Source organism: Grampus griseus, assembly GCF_964374135.1.
Source record: "Grampus griseus genome assembly, chromosome: 17".
Classification (NCBI taxonomy): Eukaryota; Metazoa; Chordata; class Mammalia; order Artiodactyla; family Delphinidae; genus Grampus; species Grampus griseus.
The window spans coordinates 51686603-51712836 of record NC_139011.1 but is presented as its reverse complement, the minus strand read 5'-3'; the positions used below and the strand labels follow the sequence as shown (position 1 = coordinate 51712836).

Below are 26234 nucleotides of genomic sequence, written 5' to 3'. Positions count from 1 at the left end.
CACTTAAGTCTCCAATGAGTAGTTGAAGTGGAAAGGTCTCTATGGATATAATTTGTTATATGTTTGAGTGAATTAGGTTTTCCATGAATTTAAAATTCATCTGTTCATTCACTCATTCACTCTTTCATTCATTCAACAACTGTATGTTTTGGGTGTCAACAGCATGTCATGTATGAGGGATACCAGAATGATCAGAGATCTCTAAACCTCTACAGTCTACCTTAGGAAGAACAAATACTTGAGCATTATCTGAACACTATTTCATATGTATAACATACATCGAGACCGAGAGCTGCATGAGTAGGTGATCACAACTTAATTCTGAGCCCCTAATTCTGCTGCATTAAAATAACTTATTTTCTTCAATTTTAACAATTTATTCTCTTTTAGTCAAATCCCCAAATTCCCCTCTCTTCTATTTCTTCTCCCCTGGATGGAAGAAGAAGTTTGTATAAATGATGGATTGGGAGCCCACCATGGTCATACTCTGTCAGCTCCTCTTGATAGGGTTTAACAATGGTGCAGGTGCTGCAGAGCACTGGCATCAGCCACAGTGAGGTGCTCATGCTGGAGGGAGATGAGGAGACATCCATCTTCCTGATTTAGGTCTTTAATAGTTGGGATTTCTTTAGATAGAGTGGTCTCAGTGTTGGTGATACAGAAGACTTTCCTAGGATTCAACTTCCTTCCAAATCTCTGGTTTCAGAGTGTCTGGCTTAAAAAAAAAAAGTTTCATATGTTTGTTTTTATTTTCAAAATGTCAGTATCATTTATTTGGTATTATCAAATACAACTTTTGAGTGTAGTCTTGACTATGATAGGTTTTTTTTAATGCTAAAACATTTATAGGAGGTTAAAAATACTTTGAAAGGGGAAAATATTTTAGTAGCAGATCTGAAGATTAAAATTTCAGTATGGTTATGTGGTCATGCTCCTATAAAATTCAAATACATTTTATACTAAGTTACATCCATATAACCTTTATTTTTCTTTTACTGCCATTTATCTATCTTCTATATTTTTACCTCTTTTTTAAAAAATTATGTAACATAAAATTTGATAATGACTTTTTTTCAGGAAAAAACAAAACTGAAAAATAAAAATAAGGTGAAATTAATCTGTAAGTGTCCATATTATATGCAGTAGCCTACTTTATCCATATATGAGCTAGTTACACTCACTTAATGGAAAAAATTTCCTCCAGGTCATGGTGAGTTTAAAGTAATTTTGGATTATTTCTTTTATATTACATTACATTATTGGAATTTGCAATTTTTCATAGATTTAATATTTTATGTAATATTTCTTCACATGTGTTTCTCTAATATATTAAATGTTACCTTTCAATTGGACATTTAGATTGTTGCTTTTTAAATTAAAAAATCATTCTGTATTGACTTGAAGAGTGATCTCAGAAGTAGACTTACTTCCACATCCTCCTATTTCTCCCCACAGTCCCTACCCTTCTTGCCCCACCCTAACAGTCAATGTAAAGACCAAAATATAAAGGATAAATGTTGTGAGAAGTTACAGTCATTTATTTTTTCTTTTTTCCTGGTAGAGCACCTACTTTAGCTGCATGTTTGCTTATCTGTACACATTATCAGAGGAAAATATCATTATAGAGAATAGATAAGACTGAGATAAGGAGTAGCAGCAGTGAAGCTGCCTACATTTCCAATATTCAGCTTGACAATGACGCATGCATTTCCTGGGTTATGCATATACAAAATGTGTAGGTGGCGTTGAGTCATTTTGTACAATATTTCCATTTATGAGAAACATACTAAATAAGAGATGCCAACTGTTATTTACTGATGTTTGTGTCCCACAAAATTCATATGTTGAAGCTTTATTCACTAAGATTATGTTATTTGGATGTGGGACATTTGGCAGGCAATTAAGTCATGAGAGTGGAGCGCTCGTGAATGACATTAATGCCCTTAAAAGAAGAGATGAGAGAGAAAGAGTTGATCTCACTTTCTTGGCTATGTGAAGATACTGCAAGAAAGCAGCTATCTGCAAACAAGAAAGAGGGCTCTCATCAGACGTTGAATCTATTCGCACCTTGATCTTGGACTTCCCAGCCTTCAAAATTGTGAGGAATGGTCGTTGTTTAAGCCAACCCAGCTGATGCTATTTGTTATAGTAGCCAAAACTAAGACACCAACATAAGAGGAGCTACAGTAGGTGTGTCAGAATCTTCAGTCAAGAATCACTAGAGTGCCCTACCTCAAACCTGCAGATCCATAATTGCGGTGGGAGATGTGGTGCCAGGAGGAGGAGAACATTTCTGAATTAAGTTTGAAATTAAAGTTCTAAAAAGAATGAGTCTAAGTTATAAATTCCAAAATGTGACTATTCTAACAATAAAAATATGGTGAAGAAATTACAGAATCTGGCTAAGCTATCCTTTGAGGGAGCCGCTATATAATAGAAAAGTGAGGTTAATACAGCACCATACAGAAGATTCATTTATTGGAAAAAATGAATACCTATGCTTCAAAAGCTGAGACTCCCTAATAAACCTGTTCAATTTAGTGAGACTATGCACCCTTTCCTGAATTTGTTCCAAATTTCTTTCCTGTGCTTGTTTTTATATTTTATTTATCATTTTTTGAAATACAGTGTTTAGCCCATATTTAGACAAATATACATTTTCTTCTTGCTTATAAAAATTGAATGTCATGTTGTAGTTTTGTTCATGAAACATTTTTCCTAATGCTGTATTCATTTTTGGCCAAAAGTACACTTAGAAGACAAGAAGTAAACTGATGTGTAAAAAACTAGGAATTAGCATTTCTAGATTCAGTATATTTATTGTATAGAATTTTTTTTTAATTGGGTGTTTGGATTTACCATGGGTCTCCCTTCTGTATTCGAAATATTAACTCTTGGTCCATGCCTCAGTTCCAGGGCTATTTTATTTAAAAAAAAATCTTAAACTTGCCAATTTATCAGGACATTAATATTTTTGAGATGGTTTTAGAGGAAGAAAGACACCATAATCAAAGATTTTTTTCAACTACGTGAACCAAAAGAATATGGGATTTGGAAAAGGGGAATAATTATGTGTTTTAATGTATTTGATTACTAATGATGAATAATATGTGTTTCAGTCTGAAATATCAATCTAAAATATTTAAATTTATCATCAAAAAGTTAAGAAGATGTGGACACATAATTTCTTAGACATGCTGGGTTCAAGTTCTTATTTGGTAAGTGCTTTTAAAGTAATGGTGGAAACTATCACTTTGAACAATCTGTGATTATATCGTATAAGTCAAAAGTAACATAATTCTTCCACTGATTCCCTGTTGTTAAAATATTTGGTCCTGACACTTACACAGTTTAAAAAAAAAACATTTATCCTCCTTAGGGAAGAATGACAATTTCACTAGATGATTCTCAAGGCTTCTTTCAGCTCTGAAATACTATGGTTCTTATAAATAAATATTCCTAGGTGAAGAATAAGTTCTTTCAACCTAAACTAATTTTCTTTTATGGTGGTGACAAACTTGATATATCAAAGAGAAACATTAGATATAACACTTTTCCACTTTACTCATGATTTATTTTGAATTTTTATCAGAAAATGTAGAGCATAGCTCAAATTATACTTTCAATATCTATTGATAGGCTTAAAATTAACAGTAGTATGATTTCCAAAGCATAATTACTTGTGTTTTGATCTTATTTTAGAAAAATATATTGGATGAAGTTTCAGAGACATCTAGCAAATTATTCAAAAGATTGATAGAATTTAGGATTAATACCTGGAAATCTATGAAATAAATCTTATTTCTGGCACTATTCCTCTGTTAACTTAAATCTTCTTACTTTTGCTTCATATGCAAAGGGAGATTGAGTTTAATGGATGTGTACAATGTTGCTTGTTATTTGGGTCTGTCTGGTTTGTATCACACCAGCTGAAATCTTCCCAGGTGATATATTTTCCAGGGGTGACTGGATAGAAAATGGAAACCAGCTGATCTCACTAATCAACCTGTTTCTATGTGTATCATGTGTATAAGAAGAAATGGTAAGTTAACTTCACATTAATGAACCATTTGTATACATTTTATTGTTATCCTGCTTATGTCAGTATGCTCCATATTTTCCAGGTTGGATATAATATAGCAAACATAATAATAAGAGATACTAAAAATGTAGTAAAAATTTAGTTTTAAAAGATAAAATATGTAAATATAGCAATTATAAAAAATTTTCTTGTCTTCAAAAGTCCAAAATGGAGAATTTCAGTCACAGTATTTATACCAAATGGAAATTTGAAGCTCTAGGCTCTAAATCCCAACTTTTTGACATCAGTCCTTCTAGATCAATTAACTCTGTAGGGTATCTAAACTTTTAGCCCCAACGACACTCTTGAGCATCCCAGAAACAGGTTTGTGTCTAGGGGTGCCATTGATAGTGATGCATTTTTCTTCCTCCTTTCTTCTTTTGCATAAGTGAATATTTTGTAATATAGAATATTAATTCATTTAATTATTTTTAATAGGCTTTATTATTTAGAGAAGTTTTCCATTCACAGCAAAACTGAGCAGAAGGTACAGAGATTTCCCATATACCCCCTGCCCCCAGTCTTGCACACTATCCCCTGCTATTAGCATACTCCATTAGAGTGGTTCATTTGTTACAATTAATGAACCTACATGGAAACATCATCAACCAAAGCCCATAGCTTACATTAAGGCTCACTTTTGGTATTAGACATTCTGTGGGTTGGACAAATGTATAACGATATTTATCCACCATTATAGTATTGTATAGAATAGTTACTGCCTTAAAAATTCTCTGTGTTCCACATTTTCATCTCTCCCTCCTCCCTAAACCCTTGGCAAACACTGATCTTTTTACTGCTTTCTTCTGATTTTACCATCTCCAGATTGTCACAGAATTGGAATCATAAAATATATATGTAGCCTTTTCAAATTGGTTTCTTTCACTTTAATATTTAAGTCTCTTCCAAATCTTTTCATTGTTTGATAGCTCATTTCTTCTTAACACTGGATAATATACCATTGTCTGGATGTACCACAGTGTATTTAACTATTCACCTACTGAAAGGCATCTTAGTTGCATTCAGATTTTAGCATTATGAATGAAGCTGCTAAAAACATTTGCATGCAGGTTTTGTGTGGACATAAGTAAATATTTATTATGTGCAAAACACTAAACTAGTTGCTTTGTGGAGATTAAAAGAAATGGATTTAAAATCAAATAAACTCAAGTATTTGAGCAACTAAATGTAAGGTTTGGGTTTGATCTCAGAGAATTAACAATTAGAAAAAAATATATAAAGGTGTGTTTGTTTATTTAACATCTTTATTGGAGTATAATTCCTTTACAATGATGTGTTAGTTTCTTCTGTATAACAAAGTGAATCAGCTATACATATACATATATCCCCATATCTCCTACCTCTTGCATCTCCCTCCCACCTTCCCTATCCCACCCCTCTAGGTGGACACAAAGCACGGAGCTTATCTCCCTGTGCTATTTTTTTTTTCTTAGATTCCATATATATGTGTTAACCTATGGTATTCGTTTTTCTCTTTTGGACATAATTCAATCTGTACAAACTCTTGAGGTCCATTCAACTCACTACAAATAACTCAATTTCGTTTCCTGTTATGGCTGAGTAATATTCCATTGTATATATGTGCCACATCTTCTTTAACCATTCATCTGTTGATGGACACTTAGGTGGCTTCCATGTCCTGGCTATTGTAAATAGAGCTGCAATGAACATTGTGGTATGTGACTCTTTTAGAATTATGGTTTTCTCAGGGTATATGCCCAGTAGTGAGATTGCTGGGTAGTATGAGAGTTCTATATTAAGTTTTTTAAGGAACCTCCATACTGTTCTCCATAGTGACTGTATCAATTTACTTTCCCACCAACAGTAAAAAAGGGTTCCCTTTTCTCTACACCCTATTCAGCATTTGTTGTTTGTAGACCTTTTGATGATGGCCATCCTGACTCGTATGAGGTGATACCTCATTGTAGTTTTGATTTGCATTTCTCTAATGATTAGTGATGTTGAGCATCCTTTCATGTGTTTGTTGGCAATCTGTATATCTTTTTTGGAAAAATGTCTATTTATGTTTTTTGCCCATTTTTGGATTGGGTTTTTTGTTTTTATGATATTGAGCTGCATGAACTGTTTGTGTATTTTAGAGATTAATCCCTTGTCAGTTGCTTAATTTACAAATATTTCCTCCCATTCTGAAGGTTGTCTCTTCATCTTGTCATGGTTTCCTTGCCTGTGCAGAAGCTTTTAAGGTTCATTAGGTCACATTTGTTTATTTTTCTTTTTATTTATTTTATTTATTTATTTATTTAATTTATTTATTTTTATTTATTCTTTTATCTAAGAGGTGGGTCAAAAAGGGTCTTGTGGTGATTTATGTCATAGAGTGTTCTGCCTGTTTTCCTCTAAGAGTTTGAGGGTGTCTGGCCTTACATTTAGTTCTTTAATTGATTTTGCATTTATTGTTTGTGTATGGTGTTAGGGAGTGTTCTAATTTCATTCTTTTACATGTAGCTGTCCAGTTTTCCCAGCACCACTTACTGAAGAGGTTATCTTTTCTCCATTGTATATTCTTGCCTCCTTTATCAAAGATAAGGTGACCATGTGTACATGGGTTTATCTCTGGGCTTTCTATCCTGTTCCATTGATCTATATTTCTATTTTTGTGCCCGTACCATACTGTCTTGATTACTGTAACTTTGTAGTGTAGTCTGAAGTCAGGGAGTCTGATTCCTCCAGCTCCATTTTTCTTTCTCAAGATTACTTAGGCTATTTCCATCCAAATTGTGAAATGTTTCTTTCTAGTTCTGTGAATAGTGTCATTGGAAGTTTGACAGGGATTGCATTGAATCTGTAGACAGCTTTGGGTAGTATAGTCATTTTTGCAATATTGATTCTTCCAAAACAAGAACATGGTATATCTCTCCATCTGTTTGTATCATCTATAATTTCTTTCATCAGTGTCTTATAGTTTTCTGCATACAGATAATTTGTCTTCTTAGTAGGTTTATTCCTAAGTATTTTATTCCTTATTTTGCAATGGTAAATGGGAGTGTTTCATTAATTTCTCTTTCAGATTTTTCATCATTAGTGTATAGGAATGCAAGAGGTTTCTGTGCATGAATTTTGCATTCTGCTACTTTACTAAATTTATTGATCAGCTCTAGTAGTTTTCTCACAATATCGTTAAGATTTTTTATGTATAGTATCATGTCATCTGCAAACAGTGACAGTTTTACTTCTTTTCCGATTTGGATTCCTTTTATTTCTTATTCTTCTCTGATTGCTGTGGCTAAAACTTCCAAAATTAAGTTGAATAATAGCGGTGAGAGGGGGCAACCTTGTCTTGTTCCTGATATTAGTGGAAATGGTTTCAGTTTTTCACCATGGAGAACAATGTTGGCTGTTGGTTTGTATATATGGCCTTTACTATGTTGAGTTTAGTCCCTTCTCTGCCTACTTTCTGAGGGTTTCTATCATAAATGGGTGTTGAATTTTGTCAGAAGCTTTTGATTTAGATGATCATATGTGTTTTCTCATTCAATTTCTTAATATGTTTTATCACATTGATTGAGTTGCGTATATTGAAGCATCCTTGCAACTCTGGGATAAACCCCACTTGATCACAGTGTATGATCCTTTTAATGTGCTGTTGGATTCTTTTTGCTAGTATTTTGTTGAGGATTTTTGCATCTATGTTCATCAGTGATATTGGCCTGTAGTTTTTGACATCTCTGTTTGGTTTTGGTATCAGGGTGATGGTGGACTTGTAGAATGAGTTTGGGAGTGTTCCTTCCTCTTCTATACCTTGGAAGAATTTGAGAAATATAGATGTTAGCTCTTCTCTAAATGTTTGATAGAATTCACCTGTGAATCCATCTGGTCCTGGGCTTTTGTTTGTTGGAAGATTTTTAATCACAGTTTCAATTTCAGTGCTTGTGTTTGGTCTGTTTATATTTTGTATATCTTCCTGGCTCAGTCTCAGAAGGCTGCTCTTTTCTAAGAATTTGTCCATTTATTCCAGGTTGTCCATTTTAATGGCATATATTTACTTGTAGTAATCTCTCATGATCCTTTGTATTTCTGCAGTGTCAGTTGTTACTTCTCCTTTTTCATTTCTAATTCTATTGATTTGAGTCTTCTCCCTTTTGTCTTGATGAATCTGGCTAATTCTTTTTCAAATTTGTTTATCTTTTCAAAGAACCAGCTTTTAATTTTATTGATCTTTGCTATTGTTTCTTCATTTCTTTTTCATTTATTTCTGATTTGATTTCTGATTTGATTCTTTCCTTCTGCTAAATGTGTTTTTGTTGTTGTTGTTCTTGTTTCTCTAATTGCTTTAAGTGTAACGTTAGGTTGTTTGAGATGTTTCTTGTTTCTTGAGGTAGGACTGTATTGCTATAATCTTCCATCTTAGAACTGGTTTTGCTGCATTTCATGAGTTTTGGGTCATCATGTTTTCATTGTCATTTTTTTCTAGGCATTTTTAAAATTTCCTCTTTGATTTCTTCAGTGATCTCTTGATTATTTAATAGTGTATTGTTTAGCCTTCATGTGTTTGTAATTTTTACAGTTTTTTTCCTGTAATTGATATCTAGTCTCATAGTGCTGTGGTCAGAAAAGATACTTGATATGATTTCAATTTTCTTAAATTTACCAAGACTTGATTTGTGACACAAGATATGATCTACCCTGGAGAATGTTCCATGAGTACTTGAGAAGAAATTGTGTTCTTCTGCTTTTGGATGGAATGTCCTATAAATATCAATTAAGCCCATCTTGTTTAATGTATTATTTAAAGTTTGTGTTTCCTTATTTATATATATTTTGGTTGATCTGTCCATTGGTGAAAGTAGGGTGTTAAAGTCCCCTATTATGGGGCTTCCCTGGTGGCACAGTGGTTGAGAGTCCACCTGCTGACGTAGGGGACATGGGTTCATGCTCCGGTCCGGGAAGATCCCACATGCCGCAGAGTGGCTGGGCCTGTGAGCCATGGCCACTGAGCCTGCGTGTCCGGAGCCTGTGCTCCACAACAGGAGATGCCACAATAGTGAGAGGCCCGCATACAGAACAACAACAAAAAAAATCCCATACTATGATTGTGTTACAGTCAATTTCCCCTTTTATGGCTCTTAGCATTTGCCTTATGTACTGAGGCGCTCCTATGTTGGGTGCATAAATATTTACAATTGTTATCTCTTTTTCTTGGCTTGATCCCTTGATCATTATGTAGTGTCCTCCTTTGTCTCTTCTAATAGTCTTTATTTTAAAATCTATTTTGTCTGTTATGAGAATGCTCCTCCAGCTCTCTTTTGATTTTCATTTGCATGGAGTATCTTTTTTCATCCTCTCACTTTCAACCTGTATGTGTCCCTGGGTCTGAAGTGGGTCTCTTATATACAGCATATATATGGGTCTTGTTATTGTACCCATTCATCCAGTCTAGTCTATGTCTTTTGTTTGGAGCATTTAATCCATTTACATTTAAGGTTGCAATCAATATCCATGTCCCTATTACCATTTTCTGAATTGTTTTGGGTTTGTTATTCTAGGTCTTTCTCTTCTCTTGTATTTCCTGCTTAAGGAAGTTCCTTTAGCCTTTGTTGTAAAGCTGGTTTGGTTGTGCTGAATCCTTGCAGCTTTTGCTTGTCTGTAAACGTTTTAATTTTTCCTTCAAATCTGAATGTGATCCTTGCTGGGTAGAGTAATCTTGGTTGTAGGTTTTTGCCTTTCATCACTTTAAATATGTCCTTTCATTCCCTTCTGGCTTTCAGAGTTTCTGCTGAAAGATCAGCTGTTAACCTTATGGGGATTCCTTTGTATGTTATTTGTTGCTTTTCCCTGTTGCTTTAAATATGTTTTCTTTTTATTCAATTTTTGATAGCTTGATTAATATGTGTCTTGGTGTTTTTCTCCTTGGATTTATCCTGTATGGGACTCTCTGAACTTCCTGGACTTGATTAACTCTTTCCTTTCCTATGTTAGGGAAGTTTTCAACTATAATCCCTTCAAATTTTTTCTCAGTGTCTTTCTCTTTCTCTTCTTCTTCTGGGACCCCTATAATTCGAATGTTGGTGTGTTTGATGTCACAGAGTTCTTTGAGACTGTCATCAATTCTTTTCATTCTTTTTTCTTTATTCTGCTCTGTGGTAGTTATTTCCAATATTTTATCTTCCAGGTCACTTTTCCATTCTCCCTCACTTTTTCTGCTATTGATTCCTTCTAGAGAATTTTTAATTTCATTTATTGTGTTGTTCATCATTGTTTGTTTGCTGTTTAGTTCTTCTAGGTCTTTGTTAAACATTTCTTGTATTTTCTCCATTCTATTTCCAAGATTTTGGATCAATTTTACTGTCATTACTCTGAATTCTTTTTCAGGTAGACTGCCTATTTCCTCTTCATTTGTTTGGTCTGGTGGGTTTTTTCCTTGCTCCTTCATCTGTTGTGTATTTCTCTGTCTTCTCTTTTGCTTAACTTACTGTGTTTGGGGTCTCCAATTCACAGGCTCCATGTTCATAGTTCCCATTGTTTTTAGTGTCTGCTCCCATTAGGTAAGGTTTGTTCAGTCGGTTGTGTAGGCTTCCTAGTGGAGGGTACTGGTGCCTGTGTTCTGGTGGATGAGGCTGCATCTTGTCTTTCTGGTGGGCAGGACCATGTCCTTTGATGATTTTTGTGGTGTCTGTGAACTAATTACGATTTTAGGCAGCCTGTGTGCTAATGGGTGTGTTTGTGTTCCTGTCTTGCTAGTTGTTTAGTATGGGGTGTACAGCATTTTAGGTTGCTGGTTGTTGAGTGGAGCTGGGTCTTAGTGTTGAGATGGAGATCTCTGGGAGAGCTTTTGCTGTTTGATATTACTTGGGGCTGGATGGTCTCTGTGCACCAATGTCCTGAACTCAGCTCTCCCACCTCAGAGGCTCAGGGCCTGACTCCTGGCCAGAGCACAAAGACCCTGTCAGTCACATGGCTCAGAAGAAAAGTGAGAAAAGAGAGAAGAAAGATAGAAAGAAAGAAAAAAGGAGAAAAAATAATAACAAAATAAGATAAAGTTATTAAAATAGAAAAAACATTAAAAAATAAAAAAATAATATGAAGAAAAGAAAGAGAGAAAGAAAAAAGAGGGCAACCCCACCAAAAAACAAATCCACCCATGATATCAAGTGCTAAAACTTACTAAAAAAACAAAAAACAAAAAAACCCTGACAAACAGAACCCTAGGACAAATGGTAAAAGCAAAGCTATACAGACAAAATCACAGAGAGAAGCATACACAGACACACTCACAGAAAGAGAAAAATATATATATACCTATAAAAAAAATGAAAGAGAACACTCAAATCAGTAAACAAATCTACCAATGATAATAAGCTCTAAATACTAAAGTATGATAAACATAAACCAGAAAGAAATTAGGTGCAAAAAGGAAATCCCAAGTCTCCAGTTGCTCCCAAAGCCCACCATCTCAATTTTGGGTTGATTTGTTGTCTATTCAGCTATTCCACAGATGCAGGGCACATCAAGTTGATTGTGGAGATTTAATTCACTGCTCCTGAGGCTGCTGGGAGAAATTTCCCTTTCTCTTCTTTGTTTGCATAGCTCCTGTGGTTCAACTTTGGATTTGGCCCGCCTCTGTGTGTAGGTCAACTGAGGGTGTCTCTTTCCTGCCCAGGCAGGATGGGGTTAAAGTAGCAGCTGATTAGGTGGCTCTGGCTCACTCAGGCCAGGGAGAGGGAGTGGTGTGGAATGTGGGGTGAGCCTGCAGCAGCAAAGGCTGGCGTGAGGTTGCACCAGCCTGAGTCATACTGTGTGTTCTCCCAGAGAAGTTGTTCCTGGATTACGTGACCCTGGCAGAGGTAGGTTGAACAGGATCATGGGAGTGGAGGTGTGGATAATGACCAGTGCTTTCACACAACTTTCTTGGTGGCTATAGCAGCAGCCTTAGCATTTCATGTTCATCTCTGGTGTCTGCTCTGATAACTGTGGCTCACACCCTTCTCTGGATCTCATTTAGATGGTGCTCTAAATACCCTCTCCTCGTGCACCCTGAAACAATGGTCTCTTGCCTCTTAGACAGTTCCAGACATTTTCCTGGACTGCCTCCTGGCTAGCTGTGGTGCATTAGTCCCCTTCACACTGTGTTCACGCAGCCAACCCCAGTCCTCTCCCTGGGATCTGACCTCCAAAGCCGAAGCCTCAGCTCTCAGCTCCCACCTGCCCCGGTGGGTGAGCAGAGAAACCTCTCAGTCTGGTGAGTGCTGGTCAGCACCGATCCTCTGTACAAGAATTGCTCCACTTTACCTTCTGCACCCCTGTAGCTGTGCTCTCCTCCATGGCTCTGAAGCTTCCCACCTGCCGCCGACCTCCCCACTCCATCTCTGCCAGTGAAGAGGCTTTGTAGTGTGTGGAAACTTTTCCTCCTTCACAGCTCCCTCCCAGAAGTGCAGGTCCTATCCCTATTCTTTTGTTTCTGTTTTTTCTTTTTTATTTTTCCCTACCAGGCATGTGGGGTGTTTCTTGCCTTTTGGGAAGTCTGACGTCTTCTGCCAGCATTCATTAGGTATTCTGTAGGAGTTGTTCCACATGTGGATGTATTTGTGGGGAAGAAGGTGATCTCCACGTCTTACTCCTCCACCATCTTGAAGGTCTCCCCTTAAAAGTGTATTTTTAAATTAATAAGATGATATAAAATAATTATTTTATATGATTATTGGTATGTCTCCCCTAGTGTATTTATAATATACAAAGTGTATCACCCACAAATAAATTTATATGATTTACCCCCCCAAAATTAATAAGATGCATCCCAAATATCACACATTACAATAAATTTCAATGTCTCATGGACATATATATTACCTATGAAAATATTCTTAAATTACTATTTTCCAACAGATGCAATAGAAACTAAATGAGGGAGAGGATTTTTTGAACATGGTTGAACAGTGGCTGGGAGTGATAGTTGCAGGCAGGAAAAATAACATGAGTCAATACAGGGTTTGCACATCTTGATTCAGGAGCGCGGTTCAAATAGCCCAATTCAAGTTAATAAGGTGTTTATCATCAGCATTGGGCACTCAGTCAAAACTATAGAGAATACAAGGCATTTTAAATGCCATATTCATGTGCATGTGCCTAATTTTATTGCAAATGTTGTACCATTAAAGGTTTTGAATAGAAGATGTCTGAAGAAGTAAAAAATTTAGAGGAGTGAATCAGGCAGAGAAATATGAATGATGGTTAAAAGGAGAGAGGCACTAGAAAACCAGGAAAACAAGTAGGAGTCTATTTTGGTAGTGCAGAGGGAAAGAGACAAAAGGCAGTAGTGACACTATTAATGGAAGGAATTTATGTGAGAGACATTTTAATTTTTCTAGGTATGGAATGGAATATAACCTTTCAAGTACATTTTCAGTACTCCCTAGCACTGCTAGGATTCTACACCATGCTTTGTTTTGTGTTGATTTTTTTTTTGTTTTTAATTTCAACCAGAATACTTTGTTGCTGCATGTGTATATCTGTGGATGTCAGCCTACGTTCTTACTCCAGTCACCAGGCAGTATTCTCAAGCATGGATTTAAATAAACCTGTGCTCTCACCCAACACCTCACAGTTAGAATAAAATTCTTCTAGTATTTCCCAGAGGTATTCAAATGCAGACCACCCCATCCCCACTCCCAAGACATTTGTGAATGTAAATAGGCCATTATTTTAAATGTTCATGGGACAGTTGCTTTCTTTTCCTACCCAGAACCCAAGCTAATCGTAACTTTCTAAATGACTTGCTGCATCTTTGGACAGATAGTTGTAATTCATGTTATCATTGAGAATCTTGGTATTATGTAGGGTGTTTGTTCTTACTCTCTACCTTGTAGAAGCACAAAATTTTCCTTCCCTCTAAGTTTGATCATTAAAGTCCAAGCTTATAGGATGTTGCCATCTGCAAACGTTCCTAAAGCTGCTGAAGGACCTGCTTACCACTTGACTTTTAAGCTTCATTATTAATTTATATTTCTACTAAAGGATTTAAACTGATATTGATCATCTAAAGATACAAATTCAGAACATGTGCATTTTTATTATTTTATTATATAAATTTATTTGTCAAGATCACAAGTATAATCCAAAATTTTTATGTTATAATTTCTTTCACAATTTAAGAAACTTTTTTTTCCACGAAGCTGCTGCCGCTGTTTTTTTTTTAATTGTTTCCTCATGGTGTGATAATACACTTGTTTGCTAGAGTAATAATTAATAATGGAAATGCGTAATGACTGTATAAAATTTATTAATTTTATTAACATTCTATGAAAAAAACTTTTACTGTTTTTATTATAGAAGTTTTAATAATTTACCTCAAAAATATTATGGCTAGTGGGCTTCCCTGTGGTGCAGAGGTTGAGAGTCCTCCTGCTGATGCAGGGGACGTAGGTTCATGCCCCAGTCTGGGAAGATCTCACATACCACAGAGTGGCTAGGCCTGTGAGTCATGGTCACTGAACCTGTGCGCCCGGAGCCTGTGCTCTGCAACAGGAGAGGCCACAACAGTGAGAGGTCTGCATACCAGGAAAAAAAAAAAAATATATATATATATATATATATTATGGCTAGCATATCATTAAATATAATTTTTATTAATATTTTTATTGTGAAAATTTTTTTATTTCATAACTATTTACCCATATAAAATATATGTGAATCTAATTCCATGTAGATGAGATCTTTGAAATTAAGCTTTAAGTTTATTAAATTCCAGATGCAATATTCTGAAAATTTTGCCAATAGAAAATAAAACACACTGCTATTAAAATCTGAAGATATTTGTTGCTTGAAAATATCATTTCAGAGAAGTTCTTATTTGTTTGACATAACACTCATGCTTAAAATATTGCACACATTTTGAACAGCTTGATCAATACAAATTTAAATATTGCAGTTAGATTATTTCTTTTATTATTATGACAGGAATAAAAATGACTACCCAAAGATATATTCACTTCCTAATTGTGGAACCTGTGAATATTACCTTATATGACAAAGGATGGAAGGATGCAGAAGGAGATTTGACAGAGACATAAACAGAGGAGAAGGTGATGCAGATAGATTGGAGTGATGTGTCCAGAAGGCACTAATTGCCAATGCATGCCAACAACTACCAGCTAGGAAAGGGAAGGAATGGAGTATCCTCAAAGGGAAACTCCAGAGGGAGAACAGCCATGTTGACACCTTGATTTCAGACATCTGGCCTCCAGAACTACCAGAAGTAAATTTATATTGTTTTAAACCACTTAGTGAGTGACAATTTGTTATAGCAGCCACAGGAAACTAGTACAACTATACACTATAAAACCATTGATTTTGTTCTTAATTCATTTTTCAGTTTGACAAAGGTATATTAATACCCACAGGATAAATCCACACAAACTTTGTAGGAAGGATGTAGTTTAAATTTTTACTCAGAATTAATTTAATTATGGTAAGATAAAGATGAACAATATGTTAAACAATTATGTAAAGTAAAAAAACAATTACTGCTGATTTAAATAATTATCCAGCTACTAGATAGTAATAAAAATAAATCAAGCATTTATTTAATTAATTCAAATCCTTGAAAATAGATAGGATTCAATTAAACATCATTTAATAATAAAACATTCCAATTCTATTCACATTCCAAGTAAGTAAATAAAAGTCTTCATGAACAACCCAGGCAATGCTGGAGCTCTTTATGGAATACTTTATCTCTTTCTACCTCCTATATATGACCATTATCTTTTTTATTTTGTCATTATAAAATTATAATCTTTCCTATGAACACAAATTAATTTTTGGCATTCTAGATCATGACATTTAGCAGTAAAGCTCTACTTTGCTCCATGTAAAAAGTAAATGACCTAGTTCTATTTTCTCACATTTTAAGCAAATCAAATATATGAAAATAAATTTTATTTCCTCTAAGCAAACCAAATATGTGGACACTTAAATGTATAGAAATGCAGAATTATAATACTATTTGTTTTAATCAAAATTATCTCCAAAAATTTCAGAGCAGAATTTCTTTAAACACTAACTCTTGTAATGTAATATAAATATTATTTATAACCAATGCTTCAAAGTATTGATTTTTTTGTACTTTTCAGTATATCAAATTTATTCTATGATACCTAGTTATTTTTATAAATAAATAAATAAAAATAATTATAATTTATTTTCTAAAAACCAAAAGCAATCTAATGAATAAAAAGCATCTATATTAAATGTTGTGATGCACCATCCAATCACCCCACCTGAGGAAGTGCATTAATATAAGTCCTTGACAGTTTTCATTATATTTGAAAATATATGCTTAATGGAATGACTTCTGTTTGGAAGATTCTTTCACATTTGGAGAGATATGAAGAACATAGACAAGACACCAGAGTAATGGAAGTAGTTAGTTAGGTATTAGTGTGTGATGTGTTACAGATTTTAAGGGAAAAGAGAAGTGAAAATAAAAAAGAGGTTATTGAGGAGGAGTCAAGATGGCAGTGTGAGAAGATGCAGAGTTAGCATCTCCCCACAACTAGAGCATCTGCTGGCCACTGGTGGGGAACTCTGAAGCCTAAGGAGATGGAAGGAACCCCAAAGTGAAAGGGAGACTGAGGGGTGAGGAGAATTGAAGGTCAGACCAGATTGGTGCTCCTGAGGCCAGGGAGATTAGGAGAGGTAGGCAGGAGGGGCCCTCTGGGAGGAGCAGGAAAAGAGCTGAAGGGCAACTATCCCACCCAGTCGAGCCCAGGGAGACTTCTGAGTTCCCAGGCCGATCCTCTGCCCTCCAAAGCCCACTCCAGGCTGGGTGGGTCCTTGGGGACATAGAAGGGAGGCCAGGGAGATCAAGAGGGGCAAGTGGGAGGGTCCCTCCCACACCCCAGACCAGAGGAGCAATAGAGGAGAGGAAGGCATTTGCCCTGTCCAATCAAGCCCAGGAAAACTACTGGGATCCCAAGTGATGTACCCTGACCTCCACCAGGGTGGAGGGCAAGCCTGGGTCCCTTCTGTTCTTTGAGCCTAAACCCCACCCCCCACAGCCCCCAGGGCCTCTTCCAGCCATGTGGGTCCTGAGCATTGGCCCCGACAACTGCTCAAATCTCACCCTTACTTAAGCCCCACTCTCCACAGTCAAGGCCTTCCCCCCACCCCCACTTTTCGTTCTTTTTCCTCCTCCTCTTTTTTACTACTGTGGTACTGATGTACCTTCTAGTTGTTGATTCATCTATATTTTTATTTTTATGTTGTTTCTAAGATATCTGTTAGTTTCCTAGTCTAATTTTATTTTTTACTTTGTTATTCTTTTTTTTTTTTGCCACCCCAAGTGGCTTGCGGGACCTCCTCCAGTGGGAACTCTGAGTCCGAAACACTGGAATAACAGGGAACCTCAGACCCCAGGGAATATTCAAGAGCGTGAGGTCTCACAGAGGTCCTCATCTCAGCATCAAGACCCAACTCTACCCAACAGTGGACAAACTCCAGTGTTGGAAGCCTCAGGCCAAACAACCAATAAGACAGGAACACAATCCCACTCATAAAAAAAAAAAAAAAATAGATGGCGAAAACATATGTAACAGATGAAAGAGCAAGGTAAAAACCAGCAAGACCAAATAAATGAAGAGGAAATAGGCAATCTACCTGAAAAAGAATTCAGAGTAATGATAGTAAAGAAGATCCAGAATCTCAGAAATAGAATGTAAGTACGGAATGAGAAAATACAAGAAATGTTTAACAAAGATCTAGAAGAAATAAAGAACAAACAAACAGAGATGAATGACACAATAACTGAAATAAAAAATACACTAGAAGGAATCAATAACAGAATAACTGAGGCAAAAGAATGAATAAGTGAGCTGGAAGACAAAATGGTGGAAATACCTGCCGAGCAGCAGAATAAAGAAAAAAAGAATGAAAAGAATTGAAGACAATCTCAGAGACCTCTGGGACAACACTAAATGCACCAACATTTGAATGATAGGGGTCCTAGAAGAAGAAGAGAAAAATAAAGGGTCTGAGAAAATATTTGAAGAGATTACAGTGGAAAACTTCCTTAACATGGGAAAGGAAATAGTCACCCAAGTCCAGGAAGCACAGACAGTCCCATACAGGATAAACCCTAGGAAAAACACACCAAGACACATATTAATCAAACTAACAAAAATTAAATTCAGAGAAAAAATATTAAAAGCAGCAAGGGAAAAAAAAATAACATACAAATAATTCCCATATGGTTATCCTCTGATTTTTCAGTGGAAACTCTGCAGGCCAGAAGGGAGTGGCAGGATATACTTAAGGTGATGAAAGAGAAAAACTTATAACCAGGATTACTCTACCCAGCAAGGATCTCATTCAGATTCAATGGAGAAGTCAAAAGCTTTTCAGAGATGCAAAAGCTAAGAGAATTCAGTACTATGAAACTAGCTTTACAACAAATGCTAAAGAAACTTCTCCAAGTGGGAAACACAAGAGAAGAAAAACATCCACTAAAACAAACCCAAAATTATTAAGAAAATGTTAATAGGAATATACATAGCAATAATAACCTTGAATGTGAATGGATTAAATGCCCCAACCAAAAGACACAGACTGGCTGAATGCATACAAAAACAAGACTCATATATATGCTGTCTACAAGAGACCCATTTCAGACCTAGGGAAACATACAGACTGAAAGTGAAGGGATGGAAAAAGGTATTCCATGCAAATGGAAAGCAAAAGAAAGCTGGAGTAGCAATACCTGTATCAGATAAAATAGACTTTAAAATAAAGACTGTTACAATAGATAAGGAAGGATGCTACATAATGATCAAAGGATTAATCCAAGAAGAATATATGACAATTATAAGTGTTTATGCACTCAACATAGGAGGACCTCAATAAATAAGGCAAATGCTAACAAACATGAAAGGAGAAATCGACAGTAACACAATAATAGTAGGGGACTTTAACACCCCATGTACACCAATGGACAGATCATCCAAACTGAAAATAAATAAGGAAACACAAGCTTTAGATGACACAATAGACCAGATAGATCTAATTGATATTTATAGAACATTCCACTCAAAAGTGGCAGGATACACTTTCTTCTCAAGTGCACATGGAACATTCTCTAGGATAGATCACACCTTGGGTCACAAATCAAGCCTCGTAAAATTTAAGAAAATTGAAATTGTATGAAACATCTTTTCTGACCACAACACTATGAGATTGGGAATCAATTACAAGAAAGCAAAACTGTAAAAAACACAAATACATGGAGGCTAAATAGTGTGCTACTAAATAACCAAGGGATCACTGAAAAAATCAGAGAAGAAATTTAAAAAAATGCATGGAAACAAATGAAAATGAAAATATGACGACCCAAAACCTATGGGATGCAGCAAAAGTGGTTTTAAGAGGGAAGTTTATAGCAATTCAATCTCACCTCAAGAAACAAAATAATCTCAAATAAACAATCTACCCTACACTTAAAACACCTAGAGAAAGAAGAACAAAGAAAACCCAAAATGAGTAGAAGGAATGAAATCATAAAGATCAGAGCAGAAATAAATGAAATAGAAATGAAGGAAACAATAGCAAAGGTCAATAAAACTAAAAGCTGGTTTTTTGAGAATATAAACAAAATTGATAAACCCTTAGCCAGACTCATCAAGAAAAAAAGGGAGAAGATGCAAATCAATAAAATTAGAAATGAAAAAGGAGAAATCACAACTGACACTGCAGAAATACAAAGGATTATAAGAGAACACTACAAGCAACTATATGCCAAAAAAAGACAACCACGAAGCAATAGACAAATTCTTGGAAAGGTACAATTTTCCAAGACTGAACCAGGAAGAATTAGAAAATATAAACAGACCTATCACAAGTAATGAAATTAAAACCGTAATTTAAAATCTTCCAACAAACAAAAGTTCAGGACCAGATGGCTTCACAAGAGAATGCTATCAAACATTTAGAGAAGAGCTAACACCAATTCTTTTCCAACTCTTCCAAAAAACTGCAGAGGGAGAAACACTCCCAAATGCATTCTACGAAGCCACCATCACCCTGATACAAAAATCAGAAAAAGGTATCACAAAAATAGAAAATTATAGACCAATATCACTGATGAACATAGATGCAAAATTCCTGAACAAAATACTAGCAAACGGAATCCAACAGCACATTAAAAGGATCATACACCATTATCAAGTGGGGTTTATCCCAGGGATGCAAATATTCTTCAATACAGGCAAATCAATCAATGTGGTATACCACATTAACAAATTAAGGAATAAAAACCGTATGATCATCTGAATAGATGCAGAAAAGCTTTTGACAAAATTCAACACCACTTATGATAAAAACTCTCCAGAAATTGGGCATAGAGGGCACCTACCTCAACATAATAAAGGCTGTATATGACAAATGCACAGCAAGCATCATAGTCAATGGTGAAAAACTGAAAGCATTTCCACGAGGATCAGGAAAAAGACAAGGATATCCACTCTCACCACTCTTATTCAACATAGTTTTGGAAGTCCTAGGCACAACAATCAGAGAAGAAAAAGAAATAAAATGAATATAAATTGGAAAATAAGAAGTAAAACTGTTACTGTTTGTCATTGACATGATATTATACATAGAAAATCCTAAAGATACCAACAGATAACTACTAGAACTAATCAATGAATTTGATAAGGTTGCAGGGTACAAAATTAATGCTCAGAAATCTCTGGCATTCCTATACACCAACAGTGAAAAATCAGAAAGAGAAATCAAGAAAACACTCCCATTTACCATTGCAACATAAAGAATAAAATACCTAGGAATAAACCAGCCTAAGGAGGGGAAAGACTTGTACTCAGAAAACTATAAAGCACTGATGAAAGAAATCAAAGATGACATAAACAGATGGAGAAATCTACCATGATCTTGGTTTGGAAGAATCAATATTGTGAAAATGACTATACTACCGAAAGCAATCTACAGATTCAGTGCAATCCCTACCAAACTACCAATGGCATTCTTCACAGAATTATAACAAAAAAATTTTACAATTCGTATGGAAACACAAAAGATCCCGAATAGTCAAAGCAATCTTGAGAAAGAAAAACGAAGTTGGAGGAATCAGGCTCCACAACTTCAAACTATACCACAAAGCTATAGTAATCAAGACAGCATGGGACTTCCCTGGTGGCGCAGTGGTTGAGAGTCCACCTGCCGATGCAGGGGACACGGGTTCATGCCCCTGGCTGGGAAGATCCCACATGCCGTGGAGTGGCTGGGCCCGTGAGCCATGGCCGTTGAGCCTGCACGTCTGGAGCCTGTGTTCCACAACGGGAGAGGCCACAACAGTGAGAGGCCCGCATACCGAAAAAGAAAAAAAAAAAAAGACAGCATGGTACTGGCAAAAAACCAGAACTATATCAGTGGTACAGGATAGAAAGCCCAGAGGTAAACCCACGCACATATGGGCACCTAATTTATGACAAAGGAGGCAAGAAGGTATAATGGAGAAAAGACAGCCTCTTCAATAAGTGGTGCTGGGAAAACTGGATAGCTACTTGTAAAAGAATGAAATTAGAACACTACCTAACACGACACATAAAAATAAACTCCTAATGGATTAAAGATTTAAATGTAAGACCAAGCACCATAGAATATTTAGAGGAAAACATAGGAAACACACTCTTTGACATAAAACACAGCAAAGATCTTTTTTGACTCACCTCCAAGAGTAACAGAAACAAAAACAAACAAATGGGACTTAATTAAAGGTAAAAGCTTTTGAATAGCAAAGGAAACCATAAACAAGACAAAACGACAACCTTCATAAAGGGAGAAAATATTTGCAAATGAAACAACAAAGGATTAATCTCCAAATATACAAACAACTCATGGAGCTCTGTATCAAAAAAGCAAACAATCCAGTTAAAAAATGGGCAGAAGACCTAAACATTTCACCAAGGAATACCTACAGATGACCAAGAGGCACATGAAAAGATACACAACATCACTAATTATTGGAGAAATGCAAATCAAAACTACAATGAGTTATCACCTCAAGCCAGTCAGAATGGCCATTATCAGAAAAGCTAGAAACAATAAATGCTGGAAAGGGTGTGGTGAAAAGGGAACCTTCCTACACTGTTGGTGGGAATATAGATTGATACAGTCATTATGGAGAACAGTATGGAGGTTCCTTAAAAAACTAAAAATAGAGCTACCATATGACTCAGCAATCCTACTACTGGGGATATACCCTTAGAAAACCATAATTCAAAAATAGACATGCATCACAATGTTCATTGCAGCACTATTTATAATAACCAGGACTTAGAACCAACCTAAATGTCCATCGACAGATGAACGGATAAAGAAGATGTGGCACATATATACAATGGAATATTACTCAGCCATAAAAAGAAACGAAATTGAGTTTTTTGTAGTGAGGTGGATGGACCTAGAGTTGGTCATACAGAGCGAAGTAAGTAAGAAAGGGAAAAACAAATACAGTATGCTAAGGTACGTATATGGAATCTAAAAAAAAAAAAAAAAAAGGTACTGATGAACCTAGTGGTAGGGCAGGAATAAAGAGGTAGACATAGAGAATGGACTTGATGACATGGGGTGGGAGGACGAAGCTGGGGTGAAGTGAGAGTAGCATTGACATATATACAATACCAATGTAAAATAGTCGGCTGGTGGGAAGCAGCAGCATAGCACAAGTAGATCGGCTCGGTGCTTTGTGACGACCTAGAGGGGTGGGTAGGGAGGATGGGAGGGAGGCTCAAGAGGGAGGGGATATTGGGACATGTGTATGCATATGGCTGATCTCTTTGTTGTGCAACAGAAACTAACACGGTATTGTGAAACAGTTATACTCCAATAAAGATCTATTAAAAAAGAAAAAAAGAGGTTATTTATTTACTTCCAAATTCTATGGCCCAGCTCATTACTGTATGAAAGCAAACCACAATTCTTCTATAAGTCTATCCAGGAAAAGAACATGGATTAGACCAAAGGGCTCCATTTGTGTATGGTGAGATCTTGAGTATGTCTAACAAGGTGAAATAAAGAAGTAAGAATGACTTAAAGTAGAAATCAGTGGAAGTACTATATAGTTTGGTAAGACTGTAATGACCAATGATGACTGAATTCTTTTCCATTGTACCCCCGATGGCTATATAAAGAGCAATAGGATTTAAAAAACATAAAACTGATCATATAATTCATAAAGGATTATAATGTGATTCATATATATATATGATTGTGTGAATCATATGTATATAGGATTTTGAAGAAGTATAAATCTTAGAACAATACTGTCTAATAGAAATTTAATAGAAGACACATAAATTTTAAATTTTCTAGTAGTGACCTTTAAAAAAAGTAAAAAGAAACAAATGAAATTATATTTAATAAACAGTAGTCCCTCCTTATCGATGAGGGAATACAATCCAAGACCCACAATAGATACCTGAAACTGTGGAGATTACAAAACCCTATATAAACTATGTTTTTTCCTATACATACATACATATGATAAAGTTTAACTTAACAATTAGGTAGAATAAGAGATGAACAACAGTAACAAATAATAAAATAGAACAATTATAGCAATATACTATAATAAGTTATGTGAGTGTTGATTTTCTCTCTCAAAATATCTTGCTGTACAAAGTTAATGTCTTTTCCATCCTAACTAAGCACTTATCAAACACAGTGGCTGTAACTTTTGCAGTTTAAGGTGTGACAGCAAAACTAGCACAAATTTCTTTTTCCTTCCTCACAATTTCACAGACAGAAGATTCGTTCTTACCATAGCAACCTCAGCATAGTATATTTTTTCATTCCTTATTAATTCAGGAACTTTTACCTGTTCACCGAAAGGAAGCACTTATGGCTTCTCTTTGGTATATCTGAATTGCTAGCATCAATACTCTTGCACCTTGGGGTCATCATTAAGTACAATAAGGGTTACTTGAACACAAGCACCATGATAACACAACAGTTGATCTGATACGCATGAGGACTACTAAGTGACTAATGGGCAGGACATGCCCATACTGGGCAGGACAGAGCAGGGTGGTGTGAGATTTCATCATGCTACTCAGAAGGAGGTGCAATTTAAAACTTATGAATTGTTTATTTCTGGAGTTTTCCACTTAATATTTTCAGGCCATTGTTGATTACAGGTAACTGAAACCACGGAAAGCAAAACCATGGATAAGGGTGAACTACTGTATATTTAACTAAATATATCTAATTTCAATCGGCAATCAACATAAAATTACTGATTACTTTACATCATTTTATTAAGAATAAATGTATATATGAAATCTTCAAAATCCACTGTGTGTTTTATACATCCAGCAAATGTCTGCTTAGCTGTGCTGCTTTCCAATTCTCAACAGGTGCCCATGGCTAGTGCCTCCATGTTGGACAGCACAGATTCAGAACATGAAATACTATTCCTGCTATAGCAAAACATGAAAAGAGGCAAAAATCTTGGTATAACAGATTTACAGAACTGGATTTTTAAAACTACTGACAGTAAAGATGAACTATATGGCTGCTTTTTAAAAGATCTTACAAATCATTATGACTACTTCCCAAAAAGTGACTATAGCTAAGAAGGTAAACCATGTCATTATAAGTTTGTTTTCCTAACTGTGACATTTGAATGTCCTAAATTTCTCTGGCATTATACATTTACAGATGAGTGAAAGTGTGTGTGTATGTGCATGTGTGTGTGGGAGGTAAGATTACCTCAGGAAAATGAAAATATATTTACATGTAATATTTGTATTTTCATTTTTAAAGACTATATTATGCTAATAAATAGATCTAGTGAGATACCACAAAATTTTATCTTCATAGATGTTAATGGCCTGATAAAATGATATTTATAATATTTCTAAAATTATTAATGTAGAATTTATACAAATGAAATTGTATTCTATAAGCATCAGGGAACTTAGTATTAAAAGGCATCATATAACAAGTTATTTCAGAAAAGAATATTCAAAAAATTTTATAAATAATTTTTAAATAAAGGGAAACTTTATTAAGGGAAACTGATATTAAGGAAATCTAAAGTTCAAAAATGTATTTTTCAAAGATTAGACTTTTAGTAAATATCATATATGAAATCCAGAATGGATTAATGAGAAAATGAATCCTCTTTCCATTATATTACATTATTTCTCCAAGATGTGTTTTTTTGTTTTGCGGTACGCGGGCCTCTCGCTGTTGTGGCCTCTTCCATTGCAGAGCACAGGCTCCGGACGCGCAGGCTCAGCGGCCATGGCTCACAGGCCCAGCCGCTCTCCGGCATGTGGGATCTTCCCAGACAGGGGCATGAACCCATGTCCCCTGCACTGGCAGGCTGGCTCTCAACCACTGCGCCACCAGGGAAGCCCTCCAAGATGTGTTCTGATGTTAAGAAAAGTCAAAATCAACTGCCTATGTGATAGCAGAGTTAGGTGTGTCAGACTCCAGGCAGCACAAAATTTGTGATTGTGAGCTCTGGGGATTAACCTCCCTTCATCACTGTTTACTACTCTGCATCTGCTTCTGGCCAGAATTCTCTAGTCCCTATGCTCTGGTTAGATCACATGCCATTTATAGAATGTACCCTGTTTTCTCTTTCAGAAGGAAACACAAAACTGATGGTTTAAGAAACTCTTATTGCTGTAATAAATACTAAGAAATACTGGTTAAAAAGATCCTCATAACATTCTATCCCCTTCTTTTTTTCATTTAGGCCTTACAGAGGGTAGTGTAAATGAAACTATTAAGTCTTTGGGTACACACAAGCCTGAATTAGACTCAAATACTTTACCCAGAAAACAATAGATTGAAGGGAGTTTGGATTGTATATTTGGTAAAGATTATTGGGTCCCTGGCTTGTTTATGAACAGAATGAGGACAGAAGACTCAGTCTAAATATGAGACAGAGTGAGGATTAGCTATGGAAACTACCCCAGACCATATGTCACCACTGTGTAAACTAAAAAATGCACAACTTTCTCTTGGCAGATGCAGCCCTATGCCAGGGCACACAGCATGGTGATGGAGACATGAGATGGATTTCAGCCACACTAACCCCTGCAGTGAGGTGGCAGTGGGCTTCCACCCCTCCCTCCTTTTCTCCTTGTACTTGTAA

At 35.8% G+C, this 26234-nt stretch overlaps 1 protein-coding gene across 1 annotated transcript in view; it reads left to right on the top strand.

Annotated features, from left to right (window-relative positions):
• Nucleotides 1-26234, top strand: part of CNBD1 (cyclic nucleotide binding domain containing 1) — a gene marked incomplete at both ends in the record, with an annotated part of 493958 nt that overhangs the window by 331354 nt on the left and 136370 nt on the right. The window contains 3 exon segments of the mRNA XM_082674668.1: nt 1078-1143; nt 1147-1182; nt 1186-1210. Coding sequence (XP_082530794.1) covers nt 1078-1143; nt 1147-1182; nt 1186-1210 — 127 coding nt within the window.